Below are 19,998 nucleotides of genomic sequence, written 5' to 3'. Positions count from 1 at the left end.
TAAAATATACAGAATATTATTTAGTATAATGCACAAGGCTATTTTTAGTGTTGCACAGTAAAGAAGGCGGATCTCTGAATTATTTGGATCTCTCTCTCTCTCTCTCTCTTTCGGCAGCAGACCGCGGGAGTTCTGGCGCCTGGACTATTGGGAGGATGACCTGAGGAGACGACGGCGCTTCATCAGGAACCCGTTTGGTTCCACACACTCTGAGGCCACGCTCAAAGCTGCAGCAGAGCATGGTGGGTAATGCATAGTCACAAAACATCATGCACTTACACTCTTTCACACACAAAACACAGCCCAGTTTGTTGAGCTATTACCCATGATAACAGGTAAAGCTAAAGTCATCATAAAACCTTTATAAATTAAATCACATTACATTCTCTCATCTCTCTGATAATATTATTTTTTTATGTGCATTTCCTTCATTAGCTCTAGTAGCACTAATTGCTCTTAAATTGTCATTATGTGTTTCTTCCCTCCCATGCATGTCAGCTGCTGGTGTTAAAGGTGAGTAAAGTTGTCAAGGTCGTGGGAGGGCTAGCCGTAATAGATGTATTAGATATGTGTGCATCATAATTTTGGGTGACAGCATTAAAAATAAGAACTCGTGTGTGTTTTCACAAAGTATAAGTGACTAAAACAGCAACTTTTAATTAAATATTTTTAGGACTTCTATGCAGAGATTTTAATTATTGAATCATTTCTATTTTGTAGGTGCGTCACTAGTTATAGTCAGTGACACCTCAGCACTGTTTATTCTTCTCGATTCTCTTTTACACAGTATCTACTAGAGAAACAACATATAACTTAAGACACAATACATATCCACTTTAAAAAAAGTGTATCTTATTTATCACGCAATGTTAAAAAACACTTCTTGAATGCGTTCTTCTATAACAGTATAAATTCAGTGTACCAAAGAAATAAAACTTGTCAATTCTATAATGAAAATATCTTTGTAAGCTGTAAGAGTTCGCATGCATACTGTATGTAGGCATAATATTGTTGCAAATGTAGTTTCCTTGTTGCAGAATGCCGAAAGAATCGATGCATTTTTAATTACTTTAATAAGAAGAGGAGTTAAAAAAGCCCATTTGGTTGACTTGATTTATATAAAATGTGCATAATTTATTACATAATATTTGTTTCTCATTATGTTTTCTTCATTGCATAAGTCATCCCATTTGAAAAATGCATCATATGATCTCCACATATTTATAACAATATAATGAGTTATCCGTTCCGGGTTGGATTTTACCGCGTTATCACAAGAGAACTTGAGGTTATTAAACTCATCTGGCTTTTGTTCGCTCTCCTTCACTCTTTTAATGTCTTTACAATTGCTTCTGTGTTCAACACATTCTCCTTGCACTGAGATGTAAACAAGTTCTCTCTTTTTTTATTCGTAATGTTAAACAGAGCTCTGCTTTAACACTTCATTCAGTGCGGTAATACGCTTGAGCAGCTTAACCTATTGCATCCATCGGAAACAGGGCCATTTCTGAGAAAAATGTCTCCAATATGTCACTGCTTAGAATGACACACATCTTTAAGACAAACGAATTATTGCAGAAGTCAATAAGAATGTAATCTAACAGCAATAAGTGCTCAGAATCCCAGCATCCTCCGAGACCGATGTGCTGCCCTAATGCTCATAATACGCAGCTGAAGCCCTGTATTCTCCACTTTTTCTTTTGCTAACTTCAGACTTGGTTAAGTTCAAGTGTTCCTTAAGGATCCTCTTTGAAATGCAACCTAAAACTTTGAGGCCTTAAAACCCTTCATTATTCTCAAACGCTTCCCCGGTGACTATCCAGCGCAGGAAATAATCAATCCATCAATTATTTATGTGCATGTATTAACCCTCTCAGGCTCAAATTAAGTTTTAGTACTTTAGTAACTTTAGTAACCTTTAGTAAAGTTTTTAGTACTCCAGATACATAAAATATGTATCTGGAGTAATAAGGTTTTTAGTTACTTTACTGTTGCAAATCTGCAACGCCTGCCTTGAGAGGGTTAATTGTCTGACAACTTTACCTAAAAACTTGTTTAGGATAAACACACCACACACATACAGTACAGACCAAAAGTTTGGAAACATTACTATTTTTAATGTTTTGAAAGAAGTTTCTTCTGCTCATCAAGCCTGCATTTATTTGATCAAAAATACAGAAAAAAATGTAATATTGTGATATATTATTACAACTTAAAATAATTGTTTTTAAATGTATTATACTTTAAATTATCATTTATTTCTGTGATGCGAAGCTGAGTTTTTAGGATCATTATCACATGATCCTTTAGAAATCATTCTAATATGATGATTCATTATCAAAGTTGGAAACAGTTCTGCTGCTTAATATTTTTTCAGAACATGTGATGCTTTTTAGGGTACTTTGATTAATAAAAAGTAAAAAAAAAAGAAGCTATGTTTTAAAAAAATAAATATTTAGTAATAACAATATACACTACTGGTCAGTAATTTGGGGTCAGTAATTTTTTCTTTTCTTCTTTTTAAATAAAATCAATACTTTTATTCAGCAAGGATGTGTTAAATTGATAAAAAGTGATAGTGAAGAAAATATATTATTAGATTTTTTTTTTTGAATAAATGCAGTTTTTTTTTTACCTTTTATTGATCAAATAAACTGTTTCCAACACTCATAATAAATCAGAATATTAGAATGATTTCTAAATGATCATGTGATCGACTGATGTTACATGTGACACTGAAGGCTGGAGGAATGATGCTGAAAATTCAGCTTTGCATCACAGGAATAAATTATTTTTTAAAGTATATTCAAATAGAAAACTATTATTTTAAGTTGTAATAATATTTCACAATATTACAGTTTTTTCTGTATTTTTGATCAAATAAATGCAGGCTTGATGAGCAGAAGAAACTTCTTTCAAAAACATTAAAAATAGTAATGTTTCCAAACTTTTGGTCTGTACTGTACACAATTATGACTCAAGTGCATATCTACTCAATTTCGTAATTTAACAAAGTATATGATTCTTAACTCAAAACAAGATGTGATTATGGAAAGTGAACAAACTACAGAAAGCAGTTAATTGATGCTCATGACACTGATGTGTATCTACCCCCTCCTCCATAGAAAGCTTGCGTCTCTCCTGCTGACCCTAAATTTGTTGCGGAAGTGGAATGAAAGTCTTGGCCAAGATCTCAAGTTTTCAAACAGAGCACAAGGGTCATATCTGGCAGTGATTATTCTCATGTGGATTTTTCCTTTGTAAGAGCAGTTTTGTTACATTTTTGGCAATCCAGTATAGTGGCTTTTCTCTATACTTAGAATTTAGTTGGCAGAAGAAATATATACAATTAACATTTGGATGTACCAGGCATCACAGTTATTTTTTTATATATATTTTTTAAACAACAGCTGCGTCCTGGCATTTAAAAGAAACTGCATTTCTTTTGGATGGATATAGAAATGCTTGCTTGCAAATGATTTGTGTTTCATCACTCAAAATACATCATATTAAAACGTCCCTTTTTGGCGTCCACAATTGCGTTCATTGATCGCCAGCCAGGAAACAGTGGTACGATGTACAGCCCAAACGCTGATGGCTGGTAGTTTAGTAAGATGTGTATTTATGGCTGGAAAGCACCATCTTTTTTGCGGATTGATCTCGGTGTGAGCTGGTGTTGGGCAACACATAGTACTGTAAATACCTGAAGAGTAATATCTCTGTCCCTGTGATCAATACACACCTCCTGGCTGCACTTGTGTTAAAAACATGTTTGTTAATTCTGACAATTTACCTCCGAAGTCGCATATAAATGAGCATTTGAACCTGCATGGGAAAAGGAAACGCAAGTGCATGTATTTACATTAGCATTTGCTGAATGAGGGGAATGAATGAGTTATTTAAGCAGAGCTGATGTGTGAATATAAAACTTACAGCACAGGTTTTTAAGGCACTCATTCCAGGTTTCATTCATACTTTTTTTGTCTACTAGGTATCCAATGTTTATTTAAGTGCATGTGCAGAATGCATGAATGCATGTCATTTTAAAGCGAAAAGAAAATTTGGTAAAAAAAAAAGTAAATTATTTTAGTGACTTATGCTTATATTAATTTCATGTTTTTTCCTTTATTCTTATGCATCTATCTGTCTGTCTATCTGTATCCATCTATCTATTTGTCTATCTGTATGGGTGTATTTTTTTTCTTCTTATGTTACTGATCAAAGTTTCAGCACTCACATTTTGCAACTTGAGTTGTGATTTGCAATAATATATACTAGAGTTTTGCTATTTCAGGTTACGTGTTTCCAGCATTCACTGCAGTTTGTCATCTATTAGATCACAAAAAACTGTGAAGGAGTGACTCCAGCTCAGCTAGCTTCAGACACAAGAGTAAATAAATAGGAATAAATACTATTATGAAGTAACACCATATATCTGTCACATCCTTGTGTCCAGTCGGCATGTGGTATGTATTAGGAAGCTGGTAGTAATTTCACTGCTGCTAACTACACGTTCTCTGGGGAGAGTTAATTACAGGAAGAGCGTTCTCAATATCAGTGCGCCAGCATACTTTCCATGACTAGAGATTTCTCTGCTCTGCTTTTCTAAAGGTTTAAGGCCCTATTTATAAAGACTTGTCTCAGGGTTTTCTTCAAGTGCAAATTCAAACCCCCTCAGGTGGTGTATCTGGAGAGAGGGGTCAGAGGTCACATTGCTCTCCGTCTGTCCACACGGTTCTGGGCTGGACTCAGTGTAGCTCTGATGAGAGACGCCCCGTCACCTCTGTGTTTAGGTTTTTGCCCCTCACCACTGGGGAATGCAGTGCTCTGTAAATGTTTACGGATTACCATTTTTCTTAAATAATCTGTGTGAAACCTCAAGTCATGCACAGTGACTCCTGATTTGTGTCATGGTGTATGAACCATAATGTCTGTTTCCATTTAATTGCAATTCTAAAAGTTTTAATGTCATCAAGTATGTTCTGTTATAGATATTAGGTTTTTAGACTTTAAATATGTAAATGACAATTAAGCCCATAGACAAGCTTATACATTTTTAGATTTTCTTTACTAATAGAATCAGAAAGTATATTATGGACATGCACTTTGGTCAGATGAATGTGTTCTTTCTTTCTAAAGATATTTTATTATTCCTGATTATCAGGTAAAACAAAATGCCAAATTACAAAGAAACGTCCGAAATAATAATCTGGTTTTGGTGAAAATTTAGCTATATGTATTTTTCACAAAGATCGGCTTATTTTAAATTCAAATATGCATTCATTTCTATTTGCCAATTCTATTTGTTGCCATTATGTAAATGACTTTTTTAAATATTCAAACTTTTAAAATAATGCAAGTAGAAATAAATTCCATAGTATAGTCTTGATGTGTTGTTGTTTTGTTGATTCGAGGCCATGTAGAGAAAAATATGCATTACTATGCATAACACGTGTATTTTAAACAATCATATATGGCTGTATTGTATAATAGCAACCAGCGCATTTTGTAAATGATTTATTTATCAGCTCTGGTGCAGTCAACTTACCCGAGTAGAATTCAACTGACAGTCGTTTAAAGTGTTTGTCTTGAAGGAGTGTGATGTGTTTGGTTTCGTGCAGCTCTAGAGGAGGACGTGCTGAAAGGCAAACAGTCCATCAGGAGTTCAGTGCTGGGGAATCCGAGCTCAGAGAGCGAGCTGCTCCTGGAGGACGACGACACTCTCTCATCCTTGGAGGAGAAAGACTTGGAGAACCTCGCAGGTAAACAACTGCAGCCTTCAGCGACAAATCAGAACGCGCTCATCCGCTGCACGCGCGCGTCACGCAACGCGCCGCTCTGACGCGTCGCGCTCTTAATGAGCGGATCACATCATTCTCTGTGATCGGAGTGAACACTCATGACAGCAGTCTGCTTTCAGACCACTAATACATTAGTTTCGTTTTACATATACAGTTTATATCAATAAAGTCGGGGTTAAATATACATTAATATATTTTGAAACGCAATGTTGCTTTCATTTCATTAACACTTTTATTCGAATCTGATTGCTAAAAGCAGAAAATTGGTAATTGTGTTAGAACAAAGTTATTGTGCTTGAAACACGTACTTGGATCTCTATTTTTAATGACTGAGTAAAATAGAAATGTATAAAACGGGACTGTTTTAGGCTTTTTAAAGCGTAGGTTTTAATGGGAAACCAAAAATGCGTCAGGATGATAATCAAACACAATTGTTATATTTATATAAATATTTTATTAATTTGTGTTTTTAAGAAAGTGTACACTTTAATCTGTTCAGCCGACCATAAACCCGATTTATTTAATGTGCGCGCGCGTGTGTGTGTTCCTTCCTCATTAACGCATTTCTAAATGTTTAATCTCATTTAGGCTGGCAGTCTGTCCTACAAGACAATCTCTCTTTAATAAAGTGCAAATTATCGTGGAGATCCGCGTCGTTGAAGATCATACATTTAGGAAGCTGTTTGATTCAGGTGTAGCCTAATTGACACGTGTTCCGCTTTAGCGTGTTTCGTGCTGATGAATTTATCTGATCAAGCCATGCGTTTGTGAATCGAAGGGTGCTTGGGGAAATCAAACATGGACTGCAACGGTAGTTTGCAGGCACATAGCCGATGCTTCGCGCATTTAGAGAGGCAGAAATTCCCCAGAGCGACCCTTCAGCATTGTCATGCTGGCATAAATTAAGATTGATGACAGATTAAACCCAAAGCCGCGATCAATGCGCGCTGATTGACAGCGGATTTCAGCGCTTTTTGACTCACAATACCGTGACAGATAAAGCGCTTATTTATGGATTAGGACTATGAAATTGCTTGTGATATAAATATATAATACTTTTAATTAATTGTGCAATAAATACATTAAATTATTTGTTTACATTTTACAAGTCTTAATTAATTTGTTTATTTATTTAATTATTATTATGTTTAGTTCCTAAATTGTAATATTATGATGTTAGGTAACATAGCTTTACTTATTTGACTGGCGTTTTTATTTTTATTTTTTTATTGCATGCAATAAATTGTAGGTTAAGCATAAAGCAATATATTTATATTGTGTCTAGTGTTTATTATTTAGTGATCATTTGATTTCAGCCTTTGATTCTCTTCAAATGAATGTAGGGGTTTTCCTCTCAACCTTATTAAAACTAAAGACTCCTTGTTGAGTTTATGTGTTCAAGTAAATACTGTAGTCTGTACTCCTTTGAAATAGTTTCCAAGTCAAGGGCAGCAGAGGATGGGGGCGGCACACACACACACACACACACACACACTCACTAACCGCTCTTCTGTGATCCGTAGGGCCTGTTAACCTGAGCACCAGTGCACAGTTGGTTGCGCCCGCTGTAGTGGTAAAAGGCACGCTGTCCATCACGGCCCTGGAGTTATACTTTGAGGTGGATGAAGAAGACCCAAGTTTTAAGAACATTGATCCCAAGGTAAGAGGGTTTCTCATCCAAAATAACCCCAATTGTCCCATAAACTGTGCATACTAAAAATGGAGCAACTAGCCGAAGTATAATTATGTGCATTCACAACACAGGTTTGTGTATTTTTGTTTTTAAATATATAACGTCCTTTGCACAAAAGGATTGAGTACTAGCTTTTTTTTGCCCTTCTTATCTTTCCTTAAAGCATGTTGCATGTGTTTCAACTGTTTTTATCATATGTGGGTCGACGCTATTAAAGTGTAACTTTCCATCACCCGCTGATGTGTGCCACTGAAAATCCTGAAAATTGAGGCACAGAAGAGGATGAGTTGATTTGTTACATTCTTCAGAATGCTTGATTGACTTCTGTTTTGCCTTTTGGAAGAACAAAGTATCAACTTTCAATATTTCCTTAACTATCAGTTTCTTATGTCTATGCACTTGGCATATCATGCTTGCAATAAAGTTGTTTTCCTAAATTCTGTATTAATGATATTTTGCTGTTTTTACTTTAGTAACAGAATTGTGAAGTAAAATGGTTAATTCTGTCAGAATGAAATAGCAGTTTTGGTAGATAGTTTTTATTTATTATTATTTTTTTTAATCTACATTATCTAGGCATTTCTTTCAATTGGATGTTTAATTCTAATAAGCTGCATTTATTTTTACAACTTAAAAACTTTTTTTTTTTTTCTTTAGGGGATTTCCAGATTAAATGAACAGATTTCTTTTCTCTCATCATTGGTCTATTATTATTCAGTCGAAAAATTTTAAATGCAAAGTGTCTTTATTTTAACATGTTTTCATATTAATAATGTTGAACTGTTTTTAATCAGTGAAATGAAGTACTGATCGGCTGTTTACATTTTATATTTTAGTGTAAATGGTCTTAGTTGTTTTACAAAAGTGCGATCAAGTATTGCTGTTATATTTAAAAATAAGTCAGTATTTATTTTAATGCTCGTGTCTATTTACTAAATCTTCATTTTTATTTAACAGCAACAAGCCACGCGTATTTTCGTTTTCTGAGATAAACTGTACAAATCTTTTATTAGCCTACTTTTTGCTATACTTATGTTTAAATAGCAAAGACAAATCACAAAAAAAGAAATATAGGCTATGCATAATTATTCATGCATCTTATGTAATGTAATCCGTTTAATGTCAGGAGTTTTTAATTGATTAATGACGAATGCCAAGTTTAAATTCCATCGTGCACATGATTTTATTACACGTTTCAGTTTTTGATCACATCATGAAAGCGTTTGACCTTGGCACGCTACATTCTGTAATTCGCAATTAAAGATCTTGTGCATATATTTAAATAAAAATTTCACTTTGTGAAAAGAGTTAAAAGCAACAATATCTTTACACTTCGTTTAAAATGTACCTTCGTGTGTCTCTCCTGCAGTGTCCCGTTTGAGCCTGGGCTAATGCTTCGGCGTGTTTTATTTTAATCTCATCATGTTCTTGGTTTCATTACGCGGAGAGCACCATCACGATCACATTCTCTCCACTTTCAGTGTTTCGATCTCAAGCGTTCGTTATTCTCCGAAATAAAATAAACGTCTTCCTTTGTGCATCTCACAGTTTATCCAAACTTTTCGCGTTGGTGAGGATTTCTCTCGCCAGTCTCCAGGTCTGTTTGGCCGCTGTCTCCAGGCCTGAGTGTGGTTTGCCCTGAAACAGGTCTAGATTGGGTAAGAAGTAATGTGGGCACCGGCGGCACTGCAGACAGGAGATGAGCTGCAGCAGAATACCGTTCAGACGGTCACCGAGGCACGACTCGTCCCAGTCGGTCTCCCGCGGGTGTTTCTCGCACTCGTACAGCAGCAGGGTCTTCATGTGGTAGTTATTGAGCGGCTGTCCCGGTAGCTCGAGGTGTCGGTCACGGAGAGTCTTTAAAATAGAGAGACATTTCTTTCTACAGCCCGACATCAGAAGCCTGTTCTCGGCCTCGGCGAACTGCAAGACCCAAGCGTCGCTTTCCGCCGAGCTCTGTTTGCCCGTTAACGAGTAGCACTCTTTAGAGAGGAGGTTAAACCCCTCTGCTTTCACCTCCGCCACCCGGTTCGGCCCGGGCCACGGGATGTGAGGCATGGGCCACTGAGCGGCACTTCTAGGCCAGATACCCGTGCACTTGAAGGCCGGGGTTATTTGCACCACGTATCTCTCCCGAATGCGCAGTTTCACTTCGCTCGTGTCCGCTACCATCTTAACCACGTCCCGGTAGCTGCATTTATCCACGGCCTGGGCCACCAGCGTCTGGAAGCGGGAGCGGATCTTCCGCGCCGACAGATAACCGGAGGCGGTGATGAACTCCACCCACAGGGACATGCTCCTCTTACGGCCGTCGCTGAGTTTGAGCACCGCGCAGCCCGGGAGAGAGCCGTCATCCACGAAGTTAAAGACTCCCATCTGATTCAGGTAAAGCACGACCTCGAACTCGTTGGGTGCGATGACCTCCATGCCCTCATAGCGCGCGTCTATCTCGCTCAGGGAGCTGATGAAGCGGGGCTCCTGGACCTCCACCTCCTTCAGCACGTCCGACACCACCTTACACACCTCTCGGATGGTTTTGGCGATGGCCGCTTTGCGCGCCTGACTTCTTTCGTTGTAATATTTATTGAGCTGGTAAACCAGCTTTGCTTGCGTTGCAATCATATTTGGGCACAGATCCGGACTGTAGACCGGGGTTTCGCAGTACGCCGATGGATCCAATGCTTACCGATGAAGCCAGAGGCACAACTCCCAGCAAAGTAAAAGATGAAGAAGAAGAAAAAAAAGTGATGAAGTTTGCGCCCACAGCGGATAGACGTCAAGTTTGGACCAGGAAACGGATGGATGCAACGCAGTGCGACTTGAAAAGTTTTTACGCCAGTATCAGCTGCAGGATAAATCTCCGTGCGTCACGTCATCATCTCTCACTTGTGTTTGCGCGTGAAAACTGTGCGCCAGTGTGCAGTTGTTCAGACTCCTTGAGTGTTGGAATTGTTTAGTTTATGAATGGTCCTCTAGCTGGAGCGAAAAGGGGACGGGCATCGGTTCCCGGCCAATCAGCGGGGGAGCTGTCACACAGTTGGCCAATCGCTGAAGAGACTCTCTCCTCCCGTACATCCAGCGCTCGAGCGCAGACGGCATTTAACCCATAAGCCTTTACTTAATTCAACCTATACAATAAAAACGATATGACATGTTGGGAGCTTATTTAACTGTGTGAAATAAAAAATCTAATTTTTGGATGCATGTTTTTTAGGTGTGTTTTATTTATTTTTACACAGAACTCAGTTATGGTTTTTAAATACTGTATGCTAATTGATTTGATTTGTATTTTTGCTACTGTAAACTGTTGCATTCGTCCACCGCAACTTCATTTTATAATCAAAAAGCTGGACACTGCTTTAAACCGATCAAACTTGTGTCTGTTGTGCGCGCGCGCTCCTGGTCGCTTGCTAGTGGAGATGTTGCTTTTATAATTTTGTGATAATACCAAAAACATGCTGATCCAGATTGGTCGATCTGTTTTTTGATTCTTCAGTCTTTTTGTAGTTAATTTGCAACGCATTCAAAGGCCAAATGACAGCGTTTAAACCTAGATAGAGTTTTATGTTTAATTTCATAGCGCCCATGGTCATGAAAATTAAGAACGTTATGAAACTTTTTAGAGACTGATATTGTTCGGTGTTATTGTAATTAGATGGCACATGTGTTATTTACAGAATGCATTTATGATTGAATTTATGCATGCACTTAATATATTATTATTTTTTATAATATAAAGCGCATATAAAATAAAGTTGGCATGACATTTATTTTTCTTACAGTTACAGCTGAATTCGTAGATTTTCTTTCATTTTATTTAAAGAAAAAAAAGTATTGGTTTACTTCGTTAGTTTTTGTTCGTAGTCTTTTGGTGCACGTAATTTCCTTTTCCTTTTTGTGTTCGTGTGCTTTTTTGTTGTTGTTGTTAAGCCCATCTGTTTTATGTATCGCTTGCTTGTTAGAATCACGCTGAGCGAATGTCTTTCGTTTAATAAACTTTACGGTGTTTAATTTAATTGAAATATTTATACAGACATGTGATTGGAATGCATTTTAATTAAAATTTAATTTAAGTTCTAAAAATAAGACGTTTGTTTTGGAATAAAAGAGCGTCCAGCAGGTATTTTGCAGGTCATCTTATGCTTTGTCTTTGCATGACTTTGTTCTGTATTGGTTAAGATATGAAGTGATTTAAGTTAATTATAGAAAGCTACACATTAAATGAATCGTGTGTTGCTCTAATATTGTGGATTTTTTTTTAACCTGCCTGAAACTTTTTCTAGAAAATTTGAATACTTGCTCCTTAATTACAGCACTAAATATTAATTTAATTTAATTTGAATCTAGATTTACACACTTTTACCCAGCCTTTTCTATTCTTGACCACAGGGCTAACAGCTTACAGATATGCATAAAGCAGTAAAACATTACTATTCCATAGATGCATTATAATAATTATTATTATTAAAAGTAATAATAAAATAAAAACTTGCACTTTAATTTGGTGCATCTAACCCAGGCCCACAGTTTAAACACATCACATCAAACTGTTTGAAGTCAAGTTAATTGTTACAAGCGTGAATTAATTTGCAATAATTAAGCAAATTAATCAGTTAATCTTTTAATTACTGTTATTTTTGGATTTAGCAAAATGTTAAGTTAAAATTTTAAACATTTAATTTTAATCAGTTTGCCTTTGAGTTTATTTCCAGAATTTGCAAAAATAAAGAGGTTTGGAGATTTTTATTTTTTATTTTTACTAAACAGTTTTACATCTCAGAACAACTGACAAACATTTTGAAAATAAAGTGACAATCATCTAATTTCACATTTTTATTTTATAATCTTTTTATAGCATATTCAACATGACATAATTAGTCTTTTTAATTAGCCTCGCTATTTGTTCTTAATATCCAATTATGTCTTAATTTAACAAAATATTTATTAAATGCTAACCAAATATTAAATGATCCTTTCTCTTAGTATAATTCAACTTTCCTTTCTTCCTTGAACCTAATGACAGCATTTAAATAAGATCCAACAAATGATCCCCCCCCCCCCCCATCTCTTTTTTTGAAAACATTCCGTATTATCTGGAGACCAAAAGAGCTTTGGTCTTTGATCTGATGACTCTACTCTCTGCAATGCAGGACAGTGTCTGAAGAGACTCCCTCTCTCTCTCTCTCTCTCTCTCTCTCTCTCTCTCTCTCTCTTTAAAGTTCTTAATTACGTCTGGTGCATCCCTACAGATGGAATATCCTTGTGCTGTAAAGCGTAAAGACATCCTTAGATAATAAAAACACGACTACAGTGTCGAACAGCAGCAGTTTTTCTTCCGTCTCAGCTGAAGTTTGCATGTTTCGCTCTTCCATGTCAAGGAGCAGAATGTCACTTACAGATGCTTTTAGCCTGTAGTCTTTCTCAAAGAAGGTGCACCGTCTTACCCAGACTTACTGGTGAAGTCATGGAGCAGATGGGTGTCTCTCTGCGTCCCTCACATTCGCCCGCTGCATTTGATCTTTTTTAGGATTTCCCTGATCAGACACCTCTATGTTGTGCTCGTGCTTCTCCACTGCTCTCAGTGTTATATTCTTGTGCTGCTCTCAAACATTTTGACGTTTTTTTGTGTGTGTGAAATGCCAAGTCGATTGACTTTATTCTGTTTTTTATATTGTTTACTCCTTGACTTCACACACGTTTGCTTGATATAAAACATCCTCCCAGTTTCGTCCACCACTTTTCTCTAAAGCAGTCGAGTGTCGTCTGAAGGACAAGTGCTGTTCACACCTAATTGTGTAGGAGGAGAGAAGGGAGGGATATTACGCGAGGAAAGTGTTGTTACGCTTGTCCTGCAAAGATCCCGGAGTGGCTCATCACACACAAACGCTAAAAAAATGAGGTAAAATTAATATAGCGAATTACTGGGGAAAAATAATTATGCACAATGCTGTGGATATGGTCATTGCGAGATTCAAATAAAAAATATAACACTAACACTCAAAGCACATTTGTCAGAATCTGAAACGTACTCTGGTCTTTCTTCAATACTTAAGTCATGTCTAATTGACCCAAGTTTACAAAGCACTAAACCTAACCCAGTGCAGATGAATGAAAACGGTCCCACTCGCTGGCAACGAGGTTACTCCTGAAATGAAGTCATCTGGTCTGAAGCAGGTCACTTGTCTAACGATGAAGCAATGGTAATTGAACGCTGAGAGCAGGGAAGAAACAGATTTGTGACAGAAGTGTCTCAAAGTCAAGGAGCGCTGCCCTCACGCTTCCAACTTGCATCCTTCATTGAATTTATAGCCTGTTTCCATTGTGGCCTTCTTTCCCCAGTGGCATTTTTATGATCTGGGCCGGACATCATTCAAAAGAAATGTTTCAGAGAGATGTATTGTGCTACTCTAGAGCTGCTGGTGAAGGTCAGGATCAGTTTCACTCTGATGTAACGACTGTGTCCTGCAGATGATGCTTTGATCTGTGACTGGGTTTTGACTGCTTTAGTTGAAAGGATATTAGTTAAGACTGAGTTAAGATGTTTTAATAACACGTTGTCGATTACCACAGAAAATTATTTTTATATTCAAACATGCATTTGGAGTGAAAGCCATTATGTGGTTGCTCTTTTTGTGCATATCTTACAGAATATGTTTTTAATGTGGATTTAGGTTAATCTGAGAACTAGTGTGTAATCAGGGAACCTCTGACTTGATGGGGAAAAAAATTAACTTAGTTCAGGGTTAGTTCACCCAATAATTCAAATTATGTCATTAATCACTCACCTTCATCTCGTCCCAAACCCATAAGACCCTCGTTCATCTTCAGACCACAAATTAAGATTTTTTTGATGAAATCCGGGATCTTTTTTTTTTAAAAAAAATTTGCTTTCTTCTTTGGCGTACAAATGTCTATTGTTATTTATACTGTTATTTACAGTCGATTTACCTTACATTTACAAACATTAATAATGTTACAAAGTTTAATTTTTCAAACAAATACTGTTCTTTTGAACATTAAATTTATCAAAGAAAGAAAATAATTTTTTATATTATGTTTTACACCCAAAAACACACTAGTCCTGGGGAAAAAAACAGTATTTCGATTCATAATTTTTTAAATGACGTCGATTCGATATTGTTTCTCAAAAGCCTCAAATCCATCTTTTCCGATATTTATTTCAACACGCATTTAAAACAAGATCTGATAAATGTGAATCGTATCATTGCTCTTCTCTACTAGATGTTACCCTTATTTATCTGATGTTACAACGGAGAGCTTGTCATTCATTCAGCTCTTATCATGGCGGAGATACAGTGAATGAATGGCAGATGCTGCTGCACACTGTTTACTAACATAACTTTGCACACATACTAAAGCACGGATGATGCTCGCAGTAAATAAGCGTTTAGGTTAACGTTAAGAAACATCAGAATATATTACTATTTACTAGCCTTGGTGAGCAAAAACATAAAGAAATGTTACCAACCTCAAACTTTTCAGCCGTAGTGTGTTTGTGTGTTTCAAGTCAGAGTGAAACCAATTTACTTCATAAACTGCAGCATGACAAAATATATTTGAGAACTAAATTGCTACCAAAGACTTGACTTAGATCTGGTAGCCGGTTGAATTAACTGCTTAGACTAGTCTTAAAAAGTTAGCCATCTAATGTGTTTTCTTCTAGACTGGTCATAACTGTTCAAAGTCAGGAAAATGAGACTGATTGTCTCTTGGCTAACTGCTAAGAGTGGCTATGTTTATGCAACCGGCCGGTCTTGAAAGTCTATAGACTTGACTTGGCTCTTGACCAGAGACTTGAAACTTCAGAGACTTGTGAACCCGTCTTGATAGATAAAGAGTACAAGTCATGTGTTAAATCAGACTTAAAACACATGACCCAACCTAAAGCATGGATTGATTTAGAGCACCATCAGACTAACTGAGCACAAGTACCAGCAGATTGTGTTTATCATACAATATGAGCTCATTATCAGTGGTCCTGTTTCTCCAGACAGAAGGTGGGTTCCCTGCACCTGAGTCTAGCTGCTCCATCTTCCTCTGCTGACAGGGTGAAGGTTTGGGGTCTCCCGGTCCCCTGATTGATCTGCTCTCCATCGTTTTCTCAGCAGAGCAGTCACTGACACACGTCACAGCATATGCTGCTGGCCAGATGGATGAGACTCTTTATGGATGCCAGAGTGAGCGTGTTCGTCTTAGATTTGTCATCAATTGTGCAGTCATTTTTAGTGTTTGTTACTCTCCCTAACTATAGTATACCTGTCTAGGTTTACAGGAAATAAGGTTGATTAATAAGTACCATACATTTGGTTTTCCTTGAACTCTTGAATTCCACTCTTGCCACCTCTTCTTTCTTGGTTAATGATGCATCCCGTCTGGTTGAAATAGCCTGCCGTCCTGAAAGGCCAGCCGTCCATGACAGATTCTTTTAGGTGACAGTTCGATCAAGCATCATCTGATCCACTTTACCAGAAGTGTAAATGAGTCTGAATTATAAGTAGCATGGTACTATAAAGACAAATTGGAAACAATCTTGTCGTGGGCTTCTTGGCTTTTCGGAGTCGTGTGGAAATTTAACTTTCTGTTTTTCCACAGAGCAGTGAATGGATTGACATGGAGCAGCCGAGTTGACTTACTTGAGCCTTGTTTTTGTCCAAAATGGTGCTTAGTTTCCACATTTAATGACATGTTAAATGTCAACGTGGTAGTTTATGTGACTGTGAAATCATTCCAGAAATAATACATGGCATGGCGCATTGTTTGATCCATTTTCCCCGATTTGTTCGTTTTAGTTGATTTCTTGTTGCTTCACTTCACTTCACTTGTGCCTCAGTTATCCTGTCAATCAAGTAAAATATTTAATAGTGATTAATTGCGTTACATATTACAGTTAGGGATGCAAAACGATGGCAAATTTCCAGTAAATGTTTTAATATTCAGGGATTTTTAGAATTTTCCAGAAAGTTTCCACCCTGTTGCAACCCTAATCACAGATTTTAAATCTATATCTATACTTGATCTATACTCCATTCTCAAATCTCTCTTTGAACAGAAAAAAAAAACTATGTGTTTTAGTAATATTTCCCAAATAAAGCCACAGTTTAGAACTCACATGGAGATAAATGAAATATCAGAATGTAATGTTGAAATGACAAACATGTTTACTTGCTATTAAATAAAATTTGGTGCAATCAGACCCAAACTGATGTGTAGCCTCTGTGTTTAGTTTCATAACATAGTTGCAATGTATGAAAGTTCAGCAAGTGTTTCTTCAGAAGTTCTCGCAGCAACAAATCACAGCAACTTATTTACAGATACTTATGTATCATCTGTCATTAACCTATGCCTGCACTTTTCCCCTGTAATGGGCTTCCCTGTTTACCTGCTTAAAGACACAGTCATAAAAAACATAATCCAGCTTCTGTCACCTTTCAATCCCTTAAATCCCTGGAGGATTCCTCCTTTTCAGACCATGCAAGACACTAAAAAGGGGTCCACATATTTTACCCTCTACCCCACCTTCCTTCTCCAAATCCAATTAGGCCCTGGACAATAGAAGGATTAGAGGGACTTCACTTTTCTTCAATCCTGCCATAGACACAGTGAGGAACGGGTCGCAGTGAAAGTGATGGGCGATGCTGCGGGATCTCCTCCGTATTAATGCTTTGGACTTCGGAGAAGGCCTGTCGACATGATTTTCTTCATGCTTCTCAGACGCGTTCAGGATGTTAGTTCACAACACTTTCCAACTCACTAATGTAGCATTCTTGAATCCTCTTAAGGATTCTCACAAATATTCCCAACATGTTCCTTAACAACTGATCGGAGTCTTTTAGCGGCGCACATCCTCAACAGCTCTTCAGTACCAGCGCTTGGAGCAAACCAGCCAGTTTGTGAATGTCTGACAAATTTCACGCTTCTCTTCTTCTCACTTATGTCACCTTTATCCTGTCTTTCTTCAGTGAGCCAACCTGCCCTCCTTTGCCCTGGGGTTAAAGTGCTTTAAATCTCTTAGGATGGAGAAAGTCTGCCAATTGATGTCAGTCAGAGAAGGAGGAGGAGGAGGAGGAGGAGGGATTCAGTCCGTCTCCTCTTGATCATATTTCTCCATCAGTTGCTCTAAATATGCCATATCTACCTCTCAAATGCCTTTGTTTGTTTCTCATTATTCCACCATCGTACTTAAAAGCAGACATACCAGTATACTAATATATAAAACCTACTACTGTGAAATTGACACATTGGCCTAATTGAAGCTGTTGAACCCAAAGCAGCCATTTTTAAAGTGATTCAGCACTTCAGCCATTAAGACTTTAAGATTTTACGAGCAAAAACACCCTCATTTGTCCATTTTAACCATTAAATGGGTGTTAAATTTCATCTTACTGGAGCCCCACAGTGTGTCCTTCCCATCACCCCCCACAAGCCTCTACATAAAGGCCAAATGTTTAATGAGTGAAGTGCACTAAAGGATTCACTTCTCCTCCAATTAACCCCAGAGCTCTTGACATTTTTCTAAATCCACACAAGATTTCCTCTCTCTCTCTCTCGCTCTCTTGTTTCTCTGAGTTGACTTGGGCATTTACTGAATGTCAAAGGATGACATGGAATTTATCCTCTCGAATATTTGCGATTGCACTTGATTTTACAGTGTGTTGAAGCTAATCTTTTGATATATTTGTATTGTTTCTGGTGAATGCATTTGTGCATTTTTTCTTTTATGTTTTGAATGAGAGATCATGTGCTTGTACAGTCCCATGATTCTCAGCTCTCATCATAGGGGCACATTTGTGTCAAATACATTTAATAAAATAAAAGCCTGAAAACAGCAATTTATTTGACATTTTCTTGATCAGACCTCAAAAAATCTGGACTGATTGGCTCCAGTGGAAACTTATATCTGCTTTGAAACTCAGGCCTTTGGAATTAAAAAAGGAAAAAGTTTAACGCTAAGTGTTGTAACTTACTACAAGTAAAAAGTACTTTGAAATTCCTTAAGATAAAGTTAATTGGAGCTGTATTTTTACTGACACAAAACTGTTTCGAAAGAATGATCAACTTGAAAAGGTTTGGGATCAGTAAGATTTATATATTTTTTTAAGAATGAAAATAAAGGCATTTCTAATGTAACAGACCATTTCTGTTTCAAATAAATGTTCAAAGCAACCAAAACCTCTTATCTTTGCAAAAATAATGAGCAGCACATCTGTTTTCACATTAACATTTATTTAATAAATGCACCAAATCAGCTTATTAGAACAATTTCTGAAGGGTGGTGTGATTTGTGCAAATACAGAAGAAAATTCAGTTTTGCCTTCACAAGATTAAATACTTTAAAATGTATTAAAATAGAAAAAAGTTTATTTATTTATTAATATTTTTTTATTTATATATATATATATATAGATAGATAGATATATATTACTGTTTTTATTGTATTTTTGGTCAAATAAATCCAGCGTCGGTGAGCAGAAGATACTTACTGTCCTTATAAGTCAAGAACAGTATTCAACAAGATAGATTGATAAAATAATTAACTTTATATATTATAAACATTCAATATAACAAGTGTTACAATTGCCCACAACCTCAAAAAAAAGGTAGTATTTTAGCTACTAGTGACAGTTTCATTATCTTTTATGTTTTAAACAACAAACTAGAGATAAAATTGTTTATTTTCAAAGTCATCATTAAACAGCATGAAAATATTGAGTATTACAGTTGCACTTGTTCTCTCGTAGAATTACATTGAAATGATTTTCTAATCAGTTTTCTAATGTAGTCTTGATGCTATGTGCACACACATGCTAGCTTCTTATTCACACGGCCATATGCATTAGATACTCTCTCCCTCTTTAATGTCTTTTCTCTTTTATTCCCATGAATTCTATCAAGTTTTCCAATATTGCGTCTCTGGTGCGCTTGACTCTGAATGTTGATGTTGATGGATCACCCACTTCCTCCTCCTCATTAATTTCATCACCTTATCGCCCAGGCCACTTCATTTGACCAAAAGGTAATAATAAATGTCCCATCCACAATCTTTAACACACTCAACCAGGCGGAAACACTTAATAACAGTTTACAAATTGAACTTCAATCAGCTCATTTTGCTCTGCAGATGCACAGACGCATTAAAACCCATCTCTCGCTCACACTCTCTGTCTCTCACACGTTCACCGTATAATACTCGTTTATTAGCGAGGATGGAAATCAACCAGCGGCAGGAGAGCTGTTTCCGTTTCCTGGCAGCGAACGCTCTTATCACGGCTCAAACACAAGCACACTTTGCCCAACGTAGACTGCTATTCAGAGACTCATTTATCTTTCTGAGAGAGCGCCGGATAGTTGACTCTCTCTCTGTCTCACACTTGCTATCTCTTGCTTTTTCCTCTCTCCTGCTAACCCCACTTTGGCTTTGGGTGGGGGGGCATTTTCAATTAGATTTCATTCAGTTCTGTCAGAGACGGAGCACATGCTCTGGAG

The 19,998-nt window shown here is 37.0% G+C and overlaps 2 protein-coding genes across 11 annotated transcripts in view; one reads left to right on the top strand and one right to left on the bottom strand.

The window, feature by feature from the left end:
* Positions 1 to 19,998, top strand: part of LOC113107804 (lipopolysaccharide-responsive and beige-like anchor protein) — a 158,216-nt gene that overhangs the window by 98,083 nt on the left and 40,135 nt on the right. For 4 of the 10 annotated variants that reach the window (XM_026270538.1, XM_026270606.1, XM_026270530.1 and 1 more), the window contains 4 exons: positions 118 to 242; positions 499 to 513; positions 5,622 to 5,762; positions 7,325 to 7,461. In XM_026270538.1, coding sequence (XP_026126323.1) covers positions 118 to 242; positions 499 to 513; positions 5,622 to 5,762; positions 7,325 to 7,461 — 418 coding nt within the window. The remainder of the gene's footprint in view (positions 1 to 117; positions 243 to 498; positions 514 to 5,621; positions 5,763 to 7,324; positions 7,462 to 19,998) is intronic. The other 6 variants (XM_026270570.1, XM_026270567.1, XM_026270596.1 and 3 more) reach the window with 3 other exon arrangements.
* LOC113107841 (protein mab-21-like 2) lies at positions 8,653 to 11,113 on the bottom strand. The gene has a single exon (XM_026270618.1). The coding sequence runs from the start codon at positions 10,114 to 10,116 to the stop codon at positions 9,037 to 9,039; it is 1,080 nt and encodes a 359-aa protein (XP_026126403.1). The 5' UTR covers positions 10,117 to 11,113; the 3' UTR covers positions 8,653 to 9,036.

The sequence above is a fragment of the Carassius auratus genome, chromosome 1 (genome assembly GCF_003368295.1).
Source record: "Carassius auratus strain Wakin chromosome 1, ASM336829v1, whole genome shotgun sequence".
Classification (NCBI taxonomy): Eukaryota; Metazoa; Chordata; class Actinopteri; order Cypriniformes; family Cyprinidae; genus Carassius; species Carassius auratus.
Note: the sequence above shows the minus strand (reverse complement) of the source record. Positions and strands in the feature narration are given on the sequence as shown.

Coding starts and splice junctions, on each gene's coding strand:
- LOC113107841 (XM_026270618.1), bottom strand. CDS start 10,116: ATGATTGCAACGCAAGCAAAGCTGGTTTACCAGCTCAATAAATATTAC.